The 17,587-nt window shown below is 38.1% G+C and overlaps 1 protein-coding gene across 1 annotated transcript in view; it reads left to right on the top strand.

Moving 5' to 3' along the window:
- Window positions 1-4,390: 4,390 nt before the first annotated feature.
- The window catches only part of igdcc3 (immunoglobulin superfamily, DCC subclass, member 3), a 70,931-nt gene continuing 57,734 nt past the window's right edge, over window positions 4,391-17,587 (top strand). The window contains exons 1-2 of the mRNA XM_028015998.1: window positions 4,391-4,744; window positions 11,410-11,715. Of these exons, the coding sequence (XP_027871799.1) occupies window positions 4,678-4,744; window positions 11,410-11,715 (373 nt within the window). The 5' untranslated portion in view covers window positions 4,391-4,677. The remainder of the gene's footprint in view (window positions 4,745-11,409; window positions 11,716-17,587) is intronic.

The following is a 17,587-nucleotide window of genomic DNA, read 5'->3' as shown; positions in this document are numbered from 1 at the left end:
AAATCGAAACCTGAGAAGATTGGCATAGGATTTCATCACAATTGCGCCATCTAGGGACAACGTTAAAAAAGGGCACATGGAACAAGATCTTAAAACACAGTGCAACAACATAGCAATAACCCATATTAATCAAGAATTTAATTGGATCCTACTATATCATGTGGGGACAATGCAAAGCAAATGTGGTTTATTTCCCCCAACAGGCATAATGTTGCTGTTTTTGCTGCTGACAGTCCTGGAGGTCTGAGTTGATCTGAGACTGCAGCTGTTAAACAGACCATAGGAGAGAAGGTCTCTGGTTATGAAGTTATGAAATAAGCAAATTTGCTGCCATTTTACTAATTAAGCCCTAATCATATCTATTTAACCTCTAGAACAACTTGGCTGCAGACTGATTTATATATCAAAAAAGCTCAAAGGGGTTAACTCTATATAATTGTTTGATGTTAAACCTCTAGATCTAGAATTGTAAGACTGGGATATCAAGGCAAAGAAAACCAGTAGCTGCTGGTATATGGAGTGTGTTTTGCGCATTATATAACTATTTTAACCCAATGACTATTACACATGGGATTAGTTTGGCCCTTTGAAATGAAGTTTAACAAAAATTCCAAAATAAAACTGGTAGGGGCCATTCAGGGGCCTCCAGACATTCAGGGGCCCTAGAAATGGTCTAATTATAACACAGACCATAGATCTAAACCTGTAGCATCATTTATAGAGAATGACAATGTTATTAAATTTTTTGTAATGCATTCAGCTGAGAAAAAAAATTGTACATTTAGGATTTAATTAGGATGTTTACTTTGTAAAAGTTTAAAGAATCATCTTGATAGTTTGATTGTTGTGTTACCATGGCTACAATATGGTGTAATCTTTGTGTTAAGGTTTGTTCACATATACATTACAGCAAACAACCAATAATCAGTGACTGATTTTAAACTCGGCCAATAAACCTGGTCTCCTTCTCACAGACTTCACCTTATCTATATTTAAACATGTTAGTGATGCTGAGGTACGTATTAAGAAGGGTTTCGTGAGTGGGGGTCAGGGGTTCTGTCTAAGGCCCCATATTACCTTGTGCCGGCTGCGCATCTCTGGAATCTACCTGGAATCTACCTGGAATCCCCCGCAGGCCCCGATGCTTTGGGGACATTTTGGTTCATTTAATTGTAGCATGTTTGGCTTTATGCTGCGATTCTAATTATTGCTACAGTATTTTATCTGATGTTTATTTTATGAACTCTAAATGCTCTGGGCCGAATCTTCCTTTAACACTTGAGGTTCTGCAATAACTTACAGGGATACAGTGGCACAATTCTGCCACTGTAACAGAATTGTTACAGTCCTTGAAAACATCTTTCCCATCACACCAGAATCAGCTGGCTGAAGTCCCTCATCAGCAGTCCACTCCACAGAGGCCTGATAACACTCAGTTCATCTGATTCAGGAGCGTTGAAGAAGGAATATATCTAGAAGGATGGCAGCTCTCAATGGCTCGACTGAAAAAACTGCATTTCATTGTTATTTGACTAAAGTGTGTTGAAGCAGAGACACGTGTAAAACCTGCAGGACAACGACCCTCAAGGCCTGGATTTGAGGATTCCTGCTCTAGATGAATGGGCAGAATAGGTATCTAAACCGTGAAATTATGAAAAAATAATTACGTTTGTCATTCAATGTTTTAAATGGTTGTCTCTGTTAACAATCGTTCTAACAGAAAGCCAAACCATTTACATTCTCAGCATATTCTAAATGTCCTCTAGCATCAGAAAATGTTCAGAAGAGAGGGTTTACACATCACTGCTTAAAAACCACTGTGTTCATTTTGATATGTGTTCATTTCTTAGTAGACTCGGTCACCAGCTTAAAGAAACACTATGATGTCCATTGTGTGTTGATATGCAAATTCCAGCTGCTGTTTATAGCTGATAAGAGAAAAATACCTTAATGGAGGCCACAAATCCCTAACCTCCGGAATAATAATATGTTTGCAAAAAGCATGTGACATCCTGCTGTTACTCTGTAGTTTTTACTGCAATTAGTATAGGAACACAACTAAAGGTGCAAAGAAGGCAAAAATAGAAATGAAAGGCCCTTCCCTTAAAATCTGTTTAAATTATTGATGAACACCACATGTAAATGGCTCATTATGCATAAAAGACCCCTGCAAAGTGAAACGGTAGATACCCTAAGGCATCACTGGTAAAACTAATTATCTGTGTGTAAGCAACACTGTCTTGTAATTGAGGTGGGTCCCTTCTTAATTATTTCACATAGGGTTAGATGGTTCATTCTGGAGGGCTTTATCTGGTGGGTCATCACATACAGTAAATGTCTATAGTTCAATAAGGTGGAGAAAAAACATGGAAAATGTCACATTTTATAGGTCAAGGTGACCATGCCATTAAAGCAAAGACATAAGGACAAGCTAGGAAAATTTTTGTGGTTAAGCTTTTAATTCTCTCATCTACACAACAGCTCATACAAAGTGCTTCTGTACATATCCCATAGGTTTTTAATATAAGTTTAAAATTGAAAGAGCTTACCTCATAATAAAAAGGCATTCTCACCATATCTTCACCCTGACAGCCAACGTCATTTTAGTCTGGTTAGTATAGGGAAAGCTTTGGAAAAAGTCTGTCTGAAATCACTCTTTCAATCTAATAAGAAAAAAATGTTGCAATAAAAGTAGGGTAGATATATGGCTAAGAAATTTCAATCTAAATTACCAGTTCTGCAGGTTTGTTTTAGGAAAGTTAACCTACCTAAAAGAATTACCCAAGGATGCTGCCATGAATAAAGAGGAGGATCAAAATGTTCTACACAAGCAATCTAAGCACAATTTACACATAATTTGTTTACTATAAAAGGGATAAAATGCTTTCAGAAGTCAAAACCAAAAATAAAATGCCTTTAAGATCATAACATTGAAATATTGGATAAGTGAAAACATGTGACAAACTTAGTGATCGACACCAAACTTTATCCTAACTTATGTTCAACTTGAGTTAGGATAAAGTTGATATCCAACATATTAAAGTGACCTACAGAAAATTAAATATATTTATAGTAAATAACAGTTTATATATACAGTATATATATATATATATATCTGTGTGTAAGCAACACTGTAAGCAAAACTATACATACATATATATATATATATATATATATATATATATATATATATATATATATATATATATATATATATATATATATATATATATATATATATATATATATATATATATATTATTTGTTTATTTATTTATTTATTTATTACTTAAATCAGATGCATTTTCTGAAAATGTCTTTCAAACTAATGACACGTTTCAGTTGTGTTTCAGTAAATTGCAGAAACATCTAACAACAAAATCATGTCATCACATGAACTTTTGGTTGTGAAAACATCTTACTTCTGCATGTCTAAGTTTTTAAATCTAACAATATTTTGATAAGTCAGATTTAGGTGTGTTTTTCTTTTATTATTTTTATTTTACTGTTGATTCTGCAGTCTGTCTAAAACATAGGATAACATTTAATCAAAAGAAAGTCCTGGGCGAGACATAGATGTAAATATATCAGACGTAAACCATGGCGATTAAAGATTCAATAGAGTTGCCGCCATAGACAGCACATGGACGAGATGTGACTGCATGACGTGAACGCTGTAGGCTACGTTAGTGTGTGATGCTTATTGTATTACATAACATGAAGCCATTGCCCTTTCAATTAAGACCTGAGATGCGTCCTCTCTCCAGTAGGTGGTAGTAGAGTGCAGCTGAACGACCGCTGCTTTGTTACAGCGGAGTGCCAGAGGTCCTCCCGGTCTATTTATCATGTCAGGTTCACATGTGCTGAACCGTCAGCTTTAAATACAATATGCAAGCGTCTGATACATTTTATTTTACGTCTGCACACTTTAGGTCGAAGCTGAACAGATGTTACAAATAAATGCTATTTATTTATTTATTTATTCAATAAATAAACAATCTGTTACAGTTTGTTGGTTTACCTTTTGTGCTGTCTGAAGCAAGGATGTGTGTGCGGACAGTGATGTCACTTTAATTTATTTTTTTTTTTTTTAAACATGCTCATCCTCATTATTCCCACCGTTTGCCTCTGTAAATACGACCCCGCAGCATTAACGCAGGCCCTTTATTCGCAGTGGGCTCTCCGAGATTAAGAAATCACGCTGTTTCTGCAGATTTCTCAAGCGTTCAGAGCGAAACATTCAGCAGTCGGCTCTTTTGTTCCGTGAGCAGATACAGATTCAGTGTGTGTGTGTGTGTGTGTGTGTATCAGAGAGAGAGAGAAAGAGGTAAAGAGAGAGAGGGAGAGAGAATGGAAGAGAGAAAGAGAGAGAGCAAAAAGAAGAAAAAAAAACACACACACAGCCAGCACAGAGGCAGCGTGTAGGATACAGCAGAGTGTGTGAGGAGGAAACAGGCTGTGGGATGCTGACAGACTCTTCATAGATGCTTAAAATGGCGAGAGCGTCTTGGATCCCAGTGAGCCGCTGAGCAGCAGATTGGTTGATTGGAATATGTCGTAGCTGAGACTGGATGTTTGATTTGCATTTTAATTTTGGTTTTGTTTTTTAAACCCGCTGCTTCGCCACCATTCAACGCTGTATATTTTCACGAGTGCCGGAGTGTTTTCTGTGTTTAAATGGCATCCACACGGCGCCAATGCCTTGTTTCGTGCTCTTTGGGAATCCTTCTAAATGCTTTAATCGGTAAGCCACACACCGCATTGGAACAGGGTGTTTTTGGTCGGATGTGATCACCTTTTGCTACCAGCGTAATGCACGCTGGAAACTATAATAAGCGTGTTTTGCACGGAGTGTAACCCTGAACTTGACTGCTGTCCGGTTGTACACAATCTGCAAATTTCCGTGTAAAGCTCGGAGCTGAAGCCTGATTTGCGTGATTGTTTTTTTTTGGGGGGGGGGTTGACTGATTTGTGAATTTTGCAGAACTTGTCATGGGTAATTTATTTGAGCTAATTCTAAATGAGACTATTAACGCATTCAGCTCCTTGTTTTGGTGGAAAAACTGACTGATCCATGCTTGAGTTTCGAACATGTGCTTCTATGTTATATTTATTTATGCCTTAGCTGCCGATTTTCCAAAATCAGCGCAACCAGAAATATCATTTATGGCACATTTGTCTCTCCTTGAACTTCAAAGTTGTGATTTCTGAGTAGGGTTTTGTTTCATATCAGGGGACTTCAAAAGTAGATGGATTTATTGACCGGTCAGTCGTAAGACCAAACCACCCCGTGGCTGGGTGAAACGACAGTGGTTATTGCTCAGAGAATAGATTAAAAGACTGTGGTTATTGCCTGCTGGGGAGAATATTTGTACAGATTAAATGTCAAGGCTGTCTCTCTACTCCCTTTCAAATTTTCTCCTCCATCCCTTTGTTCGCTATGACAGTCACTTTCTCTCTCTATGTGGGGGCCCCTAATTCAAAAGGCTGGAAAGTGTATTGAGTATTTGCAAAGCATACCACACAGGGACCCACAAAGGGCCCCGCTGGAATCATAGAAGCTACTGGTTCATAACATGTTCGCTCGCTCGGAGGACTGGGAACAAAAACTGTCAGAAACACACACTCAGCTCTGTGATGGATGCAGCTCCAATCTGCTCAGCGCGCTGAAGAAATGAAGCTCTTTCAAGTGCTCGTCTGCCTCAGAGAGTAGATTAGGCTGAGATAAAGGAGGTTTTATGGCATTTTAAGCAGTGTTGATAAGGGAGAAAGAAGCATTATCATTTATATCTCCCTTCCATCTGCTAGGGATAAGAAGTCGGAACAAAAAGGCAGAAAATCACTAAAATTATCTCATGATGAAAAGTTCCAGTCAGTGACTGCTTACTTATGGAAGTGTTTTAGAAATTGCTATTGTAATAATTTCTCATGACTCACCAAACCTCATAATTGTTTCATCTTCCTTCCATCTTCCTAAAAGCACGCTAATCCTGAAATTAAGGTTGGACAGAAGATTTAACTGTATTAATATTGCTTAATTAAGATAATAATGATGATATTTACTCTTCATACTTCATTGTTTTCTGACATCCCAGTATACTCTCCCTGCTAAAGGTGTTCCCAAGTAATGTTTTCCAAGTCTAAGTCACAAGTATTTATCAACTTTACTTCTGCAACTTTTAGTTGACTATCGTTCAAGTGTTAGACTGACTCTGCTAAGAGCAGGGGAATGAGAGCCCATGCAAATGTCCAAATCTGTTATCTGCATGCAAGACATAAATGACCAATACTAAGAATGTGTCCATCAATTCTGCATGAGAGTAGTGTTTTGCACTTGTAATACTGCAAACAGTGATATAGCTATGGTGACTGAGATTCAATACATTGTGTAGCCCTAATCAGAATCAAGTTTTAGGATTGCATTATTCAGTAATCCACTCATAACTGCATCGTTAATCAGCCAGAAAGCATGTTTTTCTGTGAAATGATTCAATGTAACAGAATTGTATAAAAAAAGAAAAGCAGAGAAACCATCATCTGGCCTACAGCAGATCAAATCATCACTGTCATTGCTATATCTGTGTGTGTCACATTGCTATCAAAGGACTGCTTGAAAGTGCCATTTGGTAGGACAATATATTTCAAGTGCCATGAATGCACTTGAAATAAGCATGCCAGTATATAGGTAAGAAATAAGGGATTCTTTAGTACTGAAGCGCCTCTCATACAAATGCATGCAGCTTAAAGTACTGTGCAGAAAAAAAATACATACATGAAAAGGAACATTAATTAGTCAACCATAACGCCACAAAATACCATAATATATGTTAAATAGTTGTACAAACTTGTAGGAAATCTTCAAAAGGCAAAAACATACATACTATTGCTAAGAGTAAAAAAAAGACAACACAGTTACAAACAGATTAATATGCTCTGAATTCCTAGTTCAACTGTTTAGGATAACTTTGAATAAGCTGAAACCTTAAAATAGATACTAGGAGCATTAAAATAATCTAGACAACTGGAGACGACAGCAAGAATAAATTTTTTCTGTATTTGTTTGGAACCAAAATTATAATTTTTTTATACTTTAAAGTCATATGTAAATCTAAAGTTACCTCAAGTGACCTTAACTGCTTGAAAATTGGAGTCATCTATAAGCTGTGACTGGGGCATTCAGCTTAGTTTATAACTGTTAGATTTCTTGCTGTTATATAACTGACTACAGAGCATAAATGGTTGGGAAGTAAACAGTGAAGCAGCTGGCCTACTTTATCTCCAGATCATTAACTTTATTCCTCCGCACCCCCATGTTGCGTTATATTAAATTATCTTCGGAACAATCATCTCTGAATATCTACCAGAATAACAGAGCCACAGTGTGAACAATTTAAAGAGCATGTGGCTTAAGATGGGAAGAACACCAGAGTATTGATTAATTATTTATCAAGCGGGAGCCAATAGTGAGAATGTAAGTATCAATATAACATGTATAGCTCCCTTGCAGAAAAACGATAAACACAGCCCTTTAGCCAGAAATGATTGACTTCATATAAAAGAAATTGAGTTGTTATGTGTCTCATTTTATTAGCTTCTTTAAACCTGAATGTTATTTGTGGTTTGATTCATGAACTTGAACCTAAAACAGAAGTCCTACTGAACAAGCTGAAAGAAATGCTGATTATGTGGAGGTGGTATTTTTCTTATTTTAAAATCAGCAATAATTCCGTGTCTCTCCTTTATTGCAATTAAGAGTGGTTCATAGATCAAAATTCACAAAGAAAAGAAACAAAATTAAATTCCTACAAAAAAAACTAATTTTTTTGATAAAAAAGCTGTAATCACTGTAATATTATTTGTTCTCATATGGGTGAACCAATCAAAGACATAGAATGACAGAGTTTAAATGAGTATATTAATTAGAAAATTACACAAAACATGCATTGTTTTGAACATAAATTTCTAATTTTGTTGAACTTACTCCTCCAAACACGACATGAGGACCCACCTGGGCTCCAAAACCCAAATTATGCAAGCCTATACTGCCTAAACAAAGACGTAAAGAGCAAAAATTGATTTTTAGCATCTTGATTGATTTAATGAATTCTAACCCCTTTCCATCCACATTTAGTTTTAGTGTAATTTTATTAAAAAAATTCTGTTGCTGGAGGTTTATTTTTCAAACTGGTAAAGAAAAACAAAGCAAGATATTCAAAGTTCAATGACCGATCCGTATGCTGCTTTCATTTCATATTTTTACATTAACAGATAAATACGTGAACACTTTTCAGTTTTTTGGAAAACCCTCAAACTTTAAAAGAGATTTCAAATTAAAGGAAGTTTGAATGAACAAAATTCTATACATCTTACCGCTAAATTCAAAACGTGGTAGAAATATCTCAAAGCTTTATTGTTGCTTGCATCATCAGGTGGTAAGATATCCTCACACTGCATCCTGTCAGAATCCTGTGGAGTATCTTGATCTCTCAGCTTGGCTCCCTGCCTGCTAACTTCACATGCTCGAAAATTTATGCCTTTTTTCCTCTGAGTGTAGCTTTAAATCTATGTGTCAGATCTCAACACTTATTTCTCGGTAGTAGTTGGTAGGCGCCACCCTGAGCCATACTGAGTCAATCTTTCTCTCGTGTGTTTTTGTCTGCTAATCTGACATTCATGCATTTAATAAAATGTATTGTATATGTATTGATATATTTGTCCGTATGTACCAAGAATACCCACATTTGTACAGCTTCAAACTGGCATCTTTACAGCTGTGCACCAAATCTCCATCTGCGCACTCCCCCTTTCTCACAATCCCTGGATGCGCATAATGCACAGATGACCGTAACCTTTTTATTGTTTCCTTATCTCATTGGATCTGGGTTATAATTAGCTGTTGTGCTCAGTAATATTTTCTCTGACATTTTCTCCCAGTGCTGTTTGTAACCTTCAAGCCACCCTGATCTCATATTTGCATTAGTCGGTCACTCGGGCAACATGCTTTATTCATCAGGAAAGACAGTGCAGTCACATTTTCCCCGTTAATGGAATATACTCGGAGTTGAGTTGAAAACAAAATCATTAAAAGCCTTTTGATGTGCTTCTAATGAATGACATGCCTAAACAGCAACATTGTTTTTCCCTTTACTGCAGTAACATCATCTGCTGTCGGTCTTTTAATTTATTGCTATCAAAGAAACACTAAGAAATACATTTTATCTGGAAGTGTTCTGCATCGGTAACAGTCCTCATCGCTTGGGTAAAACAATTAGCCACATGTGCGGCTTCTGTTTGTAATTGGCTGACAGCCTTCTTTGCTTTCTGGACCTCTGAGGCCAGAACCAGGCCATCCAAGGGTTAAATACTTCTCTAACAACACCCCCTTGTTGCTCACTGATGTCTCTGTAGTCTCATGGCCATTTTACTTACCGTGCTCTCTGAGTGGAAAAAAGAGGGAGGGAAGGGACCACATATAGAAAGGACACAGAGCAATCATGAGGGAAGTTTTTTTTTTTTTTTCTCTTAGTAATATTTCTTACATGTGCTCTTCACAGAGGGGCGTGTCAGTGAAAAGGTTGCCTGTTCCTGAGGGGAAGCACTTTTCTTTTGGAATGTTAGTGGATCTGGCCGGAGGTTCTCTATTTTGACCCCGGTGCCTTGCCCCCCCTTCCTCTGCCCTCCCGTAGCCCGTCCCACTAGATTCCAGGGCCTGGGGCAGAGCCTGATGGTGCTTAGTCCATCAGTGGCTGAAACATGATGCCAAGAAGGCGTACTGAGCTGCATTTTTACAGAACTGAGTCATGCCATACTGTTTACATCCACAAATACACAAAATCAGGTCCTCCATATTATTATAGACTTAAATTGTCATTGCAATTAAATGTACAAGACTGGGAAGTTGCAGTGAGGGTGGCACCTTGTGTTAGCAGCGAGCCGTCTTAATGTTTGTGCAGCTCAACGTTAATGGGAGAGTTCAGGAACATGTTTAGATGTGTGCAAGAATAGCATGAAGCAATTCAAAGAAAATTCACAATCAAGCTTTTAGCACAATTTATCTAGCAAATCCTAACTTTTAAAGAAAAGCATACAGTACAGACCAAAAGTTTGGACACACCTTCTAATTCAAGGGGTTTTCTTTATTTTCATGACTATTTATGAGGCAAGAAATCCCACTTATTAACCTGACAGGGCACACCTATGAAGTGAAAACCATTTCAGGTGACTACCTCTTGAAGCTCATCAAGAAAATGCAGAGTGTGTGCAAAGCAGTAATCGCAGCAAAAGGTTGCTACTTTGAAGAAACTAGAATATAAGGGGTATTTTCAGTTGTTTTGCACTTTTTTGTTTAGTGCATATTTCCACATGTGTTATTCATAGTTTTGATGCCTTCAGTGTGAATCTACAATGTCAATAGTCATGAAAATAAAGGAAACTCATTGAATTAAAAGGTGTGTCCAAACTTTTGGTCTGTACTGTATATGTGAGCATTTAGAACAATAAACATCTCTCAATACATTTTAATATGATTTTGTCAACTTTTGTCAAGCACTATCAAAATGTATTGCATTTTGTTGACAAACTTGAGACTTGGGGTACAATATACTCTCAAACTGTTTTGACCCAGAAAATACATTTTCAAAGTTAAGTGACAGCACTACTCAGGTTAAGTCCCCTGTTGCTCAGTGGCGGCAACAAGAGGAGGTAACATTCCTACCTCAGCCAGACAATATTTTATCCAGTCATTATCTAGACCTGCTTGTCTGTCTGCTTGGATAGTGCCCATCTCCAGAGGTCATTGGGTAGAAGGCGGGGTGCACCACGGACAGGAAGTCAGTCCATCTCAGCGCTACCCAGACACACACTCTAACATATAAGGACAATATAGAAAGAGGAATTAAGTTAACACTCCCACACATGCACATGGAGAACATGCAAACTCCGTGTAGAAAGACCCCAGCTCGGATTTGAAGCCCAGACCTTGTTGCTGCAAGGCAACATTGCACCACCCAATATTTTGCATCTCAAAATTATTTCATGTATAATTTTATTTAATAATGCAACATTAAGTTTCAGAGTATATGAAGAACTTTCACTTCCGTCATGTCTAGATGTTTTGTGTCCTTAAATGGATGACACTTTCTTCATTGTCAGCAGTAGTACTGTAACTGCATATCATTTTGATATAATGCTAGTGGAAAGTACTCTAGTAAACCAGAAAAACACTGGATGAAAAATAAGCGTAAAACTGAAATTACATGATGCAAAAATATTAGTTATGTTACTGTTAGTTTGTGGCTATATTTTGCACACAAAAAAAATTGTTTGATTATTGCAGTTTTTGTGAATTTTTGTATACATGTCTTAAAGTAAATTTCTAACACTTGTTTTTGTGTGTGCACGTCTCTTCAGGTGTAGTTTTGGGAGCTGAACTCTCTTTCAAGCTGGAGCCCAGCGACATCATTGCTGTTCAGGAGCAGCCGCTTTTGCTCCACTGCCAGGTGGACGGCATCCCACCCATCACCACGCAGTGGAGGCGCAATGGCCTGCTCCTAGCTCAGGACCGCCATCACGCCACCTTCATCAACGGCTCACTTTTGATCATCCACTTCCAAAAGACCAAGCCCGACGGCTCGTCTGATGAAGGCGACTATGAGTGCATGGCCCAGAACTCGTTTGGGCGAGTGGTGAGCCGCAAAGCCCGAATCCAGGCAGCCAGTAAGTAGCTTTGTCAATGTGAGGGTGTGTGTTTTGTGTGGCTTATTGTGTTCATTTGTGGAAACAAACCAGATGCCTGTTTGCATGTTCTCCCTGTGCATGCGTGGGTTCTCTCCGGGTACTCCGGCTTCCTCCCACAGTCCAAAAACATGACTGTCAGGTCAATTGGTTTCTCTAAATTCTCCCTAGGTGTGAGTGTGTGTGTGCATGGTTGTTTGTCCTGTATGTCTCTGTGTTGCCCTGCGACAGACTGGCGACCTGTCCAGGGTGTACCCCGCCTCTCGCCCGGAACGTAGCTGGAGATGGGCACCAGCAACCCTCCCGACCCCATTAGGGACAAGGGTGAACAGAAACTGGATGGATGGATGGATGGAACCAGATGCCTGTTACCCGCTTAACCTAGCCATTGCCTTCCTGTGCAGTTCCGCTAAAAAACAAAGTAGAAGTAGAAGATGTGAACGATGACGTAGTTTCAGTAACGGAAGTGGAGGACGTGAACGAAGAAGTTCAGTTCGTTGGTCATGCTTCCAAAAACTGAATGAACATTAACAGCAGCCTCATTTCGTACCGGAGGATGGTTGTTGTTTTTAGCGTATGCAGTTTCCGGTTAGCTTCTTAGCCTCTGGTGCGTTACTGGTGCGTTAGGCTGCATGTCACAGGCAATTGTTAGCAATCGGGTAAAATTTCTGAACACCCGGAAGTACTAGGTTATGTTTAACTACTTTGCATTTTCAATTTTGATCCAAATCTTTTCTTTAAATTTCATCCCATTCTGTGTTTCTAGTAAACAGTGAAATGGTTTGTGTAGACCATTATTGTTATATATAAAAAAATAAAAATCAAAGCTGATTTCTGTAAATTTGAAGATTGTCTCAAGTACTGTCACGTTAGACCAGGCCCAGTTAACTTGAGTACTGCTGTGCATGAAAATGTTTTTAATATGTCTAGCTGTCTAATTTAATGAACTTTCTGATGCTGGTGCTACGTGGAAATTTAAACCTCTGACTGAAGCATTAACAAGAACTCATGCTGAGACTCTCCAGACTGCTTTGTAAGAGTGAAATAAGCTGTAGCAACTTAACAACCCACTCACTGGTACAGGCATCAAGATGCATTTTCGCCAACCTAACAACCAAAGTCCTTATTAGAAAATATTCAAGATCCTCATTAAGTTCAAAGCTTTTGTTGCCATGGTTCGTCTTTACCTCATTTCTATCAGATCATTGTAAGACAATCTGACGCTCAGTCCGCCTGGTTTGTCTACCATATCGCAGCATGAAGTTCTCGTCCCTCTTGAAATCAAAGGCATCAGGGATGCACAATCCACAGCAGCTTAAAGCGATAATGCAGTCTTCCATACTGCGCCAAGTTAAGGCTGTGTTCTCTGAGACAGAAATGGATAAAAGCTCACAGAAGCCTGTTGATTCCTAGACCATGTGTAGACAGAATACTGCTGTGCCACTGTGGCCAGTATAGCTTTTCAGCTCTGTGGGGTACAGAGGTTAGCATGGATGTCTCTAACAGAGAGGGAAAAGTCACTTTAGCACAACGGCTGGTTCCTGTCAAACAACGTCTAACCTTTCAGACATGAATTTTGAAGTCTTTTAAAAAAAAAAAAAAAAAAAAAAAGAAATAGAAAAAAATATTTTAGGCAACATGAGTCAGATCAATTGGTTGTAGAAAACACGCAGTACACTTTGTGCGTCAGCAAGTTACAGGCAATGATTATGCTTTTTTTTTTATAGCAAAGTAAAATTAACCCCTGCTTCAGTTGTATTAAAAGAAAATCTCAAAATAAATTAATCTTCATTTGCAGCAGTAAATTCTTTCATTGCAGCAATGTTACTAATCAAGAATAGTGTGAGGAGTGATTTTTTTAAAAAAAATTGTGATTTCATAATACTGATTAATTGTAGTCAAATTAATAGTTTGAACTTTTTTGTTTGATTTTTTTTTCATTGTGAGAAAAAATAAGGTTACTTGTCTTTGAAGCATCCTTACCAGTGGTACCAAAATGTGTTTCCCATGATAAAATTAGATTTTTCACCAATTTTGCTAGTAGTTGAAAGATGGACTAAAACATGATGATAAAGTAGAGATTTTCTGATGCAGTCATCCAGTGTGACATTAATGTCCTTGGCTAGTGATTGAGTTTTATGTCAGTGGCTCTGAATGGTGTAATAATTAGACATGAATTTAAGGTGTTGTAATTTAGCATGAAATTGCAGCACATGTTTAATCTTTAAAAGTAATATTAAAAGAAATGTTTTTTATAATTAAATGGTTTGGAGGTGTTAATTAAGAGCTGGGTAGAGTGATAATCTCTCCCTAGGAAAAAAAATTCAACATCTCAGAATTCATGTTGATTTCTCCTTTTATAGTGAGCTTCTGTTTATTTTTTCTGTCTTTTTTTGTCTTTGACTTGTATTGTTTGGTGGAGGATTAGTGGAACTCATTCTGACTATTCACCTCTGATATTTTGGACTGTGATACCCTTTCTTTAGTCAAAGCATAGAATGACTAAATTGTTTATGTATAGTTTAACCAAGCACAAGCTAGAATTTTATATTTGTCTTCCAATAATTTGCTCTTTTGTCTCAAAGTTGTGATGCTTTAGAAACCCCTTTTAGTTCTTATAGCTGTCTCTGGATTCCTTATGGAGCTTAATTATAAAGATCATCCATAATTAGCAGAGATAACTTTGCTGCAGAGTTTTCACTAATTGTCTTTTTCTTTCTTTAATTTAAAAAAAAAAAATTCCTCACTTCGTATTTCATACTTGCACCTGTTCCGATTTTTATTAATGTAACCAAGTTGATTATGCTCAAATGTGCTGGATTGTAAAATTGCAAGTCCTTATTATAGAATGTTGCATGAGCTTTGCGTCTTTTTTTTCCTTCCTGATTTTAAAATTAAAAAAGAAATATGTTTGACAGGTGTTTCTTCTGAAAGACAAGCATGCTTTAATGTATTTGGCCTTGTCTTTTTGAGGGCTATTTACTGTGTTTTACTTTCTCCCAGAACAAAGCTCTGACTTGTATCACTGTGATGCGGTGTGTGGTGCAATTTACCAAAACCCCTTTATACCACACCCAGTGAATAAAGCCTCCGTCGGACCCTTCACACCATCACCCTCTTTAAATTTCACTTTTCATTTGCTTGACAACCATTTGTGGAGGTTCGCTGTTGGTGGCTGGTGTTGGACAGACTCCCTGCTGCCCATATAAATCAGTAGTCGGTCTGAGAAACTTTCTTTTCCCCTCCATCCAAAGGTTATCTCTTTTATGGTGGGTTCCTCTTGTCTCTCCCTGTCTTCCTCACTTCCTCTATTACTTCCTCCTTAGCTCGGGTTCAGGAAGCTCTTTATCATTCACATGAATGACAAGGCCCGTACAGTGGACCCAGCCGATGTCCTTCCCTCCCCCATAGCAAAAACTGCGTCACCAGGCAACGCACCATGACAGCTTGTTGTAGCAGTAGAAAAGCATCACTTAGCTACTTGTCTTATTTTTTTGGAGAGATTTCACAGAACACATAGTGTCAGCATTTTTTAATTAGATAAATTGCATTGAGATAATGAAGGTGGTTTTATCATCCATGCAGATTGAAATAAGTGACCAATAGGTATCGTATTTGAGTCGATTAAGTCCCCTAAAGGTGTACCTTTTAATATAGGATGCTTCCAGGAATGATAGCACTCAAAGATGTCACATCTGACTTCGTAAAGCTCTGCGGATGGTTTATCATGAGTAGAAAGTGAAAGTGATTTGTGTGGCACTGATGTCAGATTACGTGGCAGCACCTGTTTTGTGGTGAGCTCCATCTATCTCTCTCCGACCGCTTTCACACTATCCTGCCTCGAAAATTAGTGGAGCACCATCCCTGCCATCTCCTTTTATCGTTCTTTTTCTCCCAGCCTGTTGAAGTCCACCCTCAATCTAATATCCCTCAACCCCTTGTTTACCACCCTCGTTGCTCACAAAGGAGCAAATTGTCTCTCCTGTCGTATTAATTAACCAAATATAGTAATGACATTTGAAAATGGATGGATGTTTACTTGAATGTAATTGGTTTTTCTTCTTTATTCTCACATGGTTTGGATTATGCTCAGGCATGCATGAAGTAATACCCACTATATTTTGTTTTTGTTTTGTTTTTGTTAAGCAGAAGTGTTTCTTTTTTTTCTACACAGTTAAAAATACCATCCTTGTTTCATTTTCCTTTCTCTCATCATTCCTCTCATTGGTATTCCTGTCCTGTAAGCATCACAGGATGTCGGTACACATGGACACGGTTTATGGTTGCCCTGTTCCTCGCATAGGTCTGGTATGCGTGCTGATGTTGACTCACAATGGTCCGCCATGATGAAGTCAATGCTCCATCTGTCTGTCTGACTCAGATGGATTCAAAAAGGCTTTTTCTTTAATGGATATTTTTTGTTTTGTACCAAGGAGGCAGAGCATGAAAGCTCTTCTATAGAAGAAGTCACAGATATGCTGCCACAGAATGCACAAAGATGTTTTTATTGCTTTTTGTGAAATGCAACAAAAGAAAATTGGTAAATGAAGGTGCCGTCTACAGCAGTGCACCCCAAACTAATGTATGGATGATTGATAATAATGACACACAGGATCTTGACCAACTCGATTGTTTTTTTTGTTTTTTTTAATCACTGGTGTGTTGTAGAATAGATTGCAGGAAAGCAAAGGCAGGTAAATTGAGAGGTAGTGAAAATATGACTTTGGGAAGGTCGCTTATTTGCTTATAGTAAGTCCTTTCTATATTTACTTTTAATCCTTGATATTTGGCATGGACTCTGCTATCTACTCTGCAACTCATTTAAATTGAATAATTTCAGTTTTTCACTATCCTTCATTTTGATTTTCAGTATCTTGTCTTGGTTTTAAGTGATAGGAGGATGGAGTATGACACGGATAGGGCACATGACACTTTGTCTGTAGTAATGTAGACACTGATCCATTGAAGGAATTGCTAAGATAAATGACAAAGCTCTCAGTAAGCCATTCTATGTATCCTCCAACTTTCACCTATGGCAGTGAGATGGATTATGACTAAAACAAAACAGTCCCAGATTGCAACTGTAGAAATGGACTCAGCCTTAACGATAAGTTAAGGAGTTTGATCCTTTTGGCAGAGCTAAAAGTAGATCTGTGTCTGCTCCACGTCGAAAGAAGTTACTGGAGCATTTGATCACGGCAATGCCTGTGGATGCATCTCTATAGATTTTTTAAAACCATGTCCACTTACAAAATAGGATAGAAAAGCAGACTTGGACTCATTGAGTAGACTACACATTGCCACTTGTCTAAAAATGTGTTGGACTGCACCATAATAAACTTTACAGAGCTACCTTTATAGAGGGAAGCCTAGACTTGTGTCCTGGACTTGTTGCCTAGCAATAAACCAAAAGGCAATGGATGGGTTGATTGGTGGTTGGGAGGACAAGTGGATGGATGGGGTAAAAATGCTCCATTGCTGCACTTGGCTAACTATCCACCCAGGTTTTTGTGTCTCTACCATAACAATACTGAGCCATGTTCCAGAAAACGAGGTATAGCAAGCAGCAATAACTGCTTGCTATACCAAGCAGTTATTTCATTGCATCTTCAATAACGGTTTATTTTGAGGCTAAACCTTCTGATTTAAAGGATGCGGTTTTGAATGGTGTCAAGTTTAGAGCAATGGAAATCCTATTTTCTGTAAAGATGCATTTTGTCCTCTGGGGGTTATTTCATTGTCAAGAAGCTGAGTAAACTGCTGCTCTGAACCCTTCATGACAGTTCTTGATATTTTCATTGACGAATGCTCAAAGTTGTCTAACTCTCCTGTGGGAAAGAAGCCCTGTGAATCT

The sequence above is a fragment of the Xiphophorus couchianus genome, chromosome 4 (genome assembly GCF_001444195.1).
Source record: "Xiphophorus couchianus chromosome 4, X_couchianus-1.0, whole genome shotgun sequence".
In the NCBI taxonomy this organism is placed as follows: Eukaryota; Metazoa; Chordata; class Actinopteri; order Cyprinodontiformes; family Poeciliidae; genus Xiphophorus; species Xiphophorus couchianus.
Note: the sequence above shows the minus strand (reverse complement) of the source record. Positions and strands in the feature narration are given on the sequence as shown.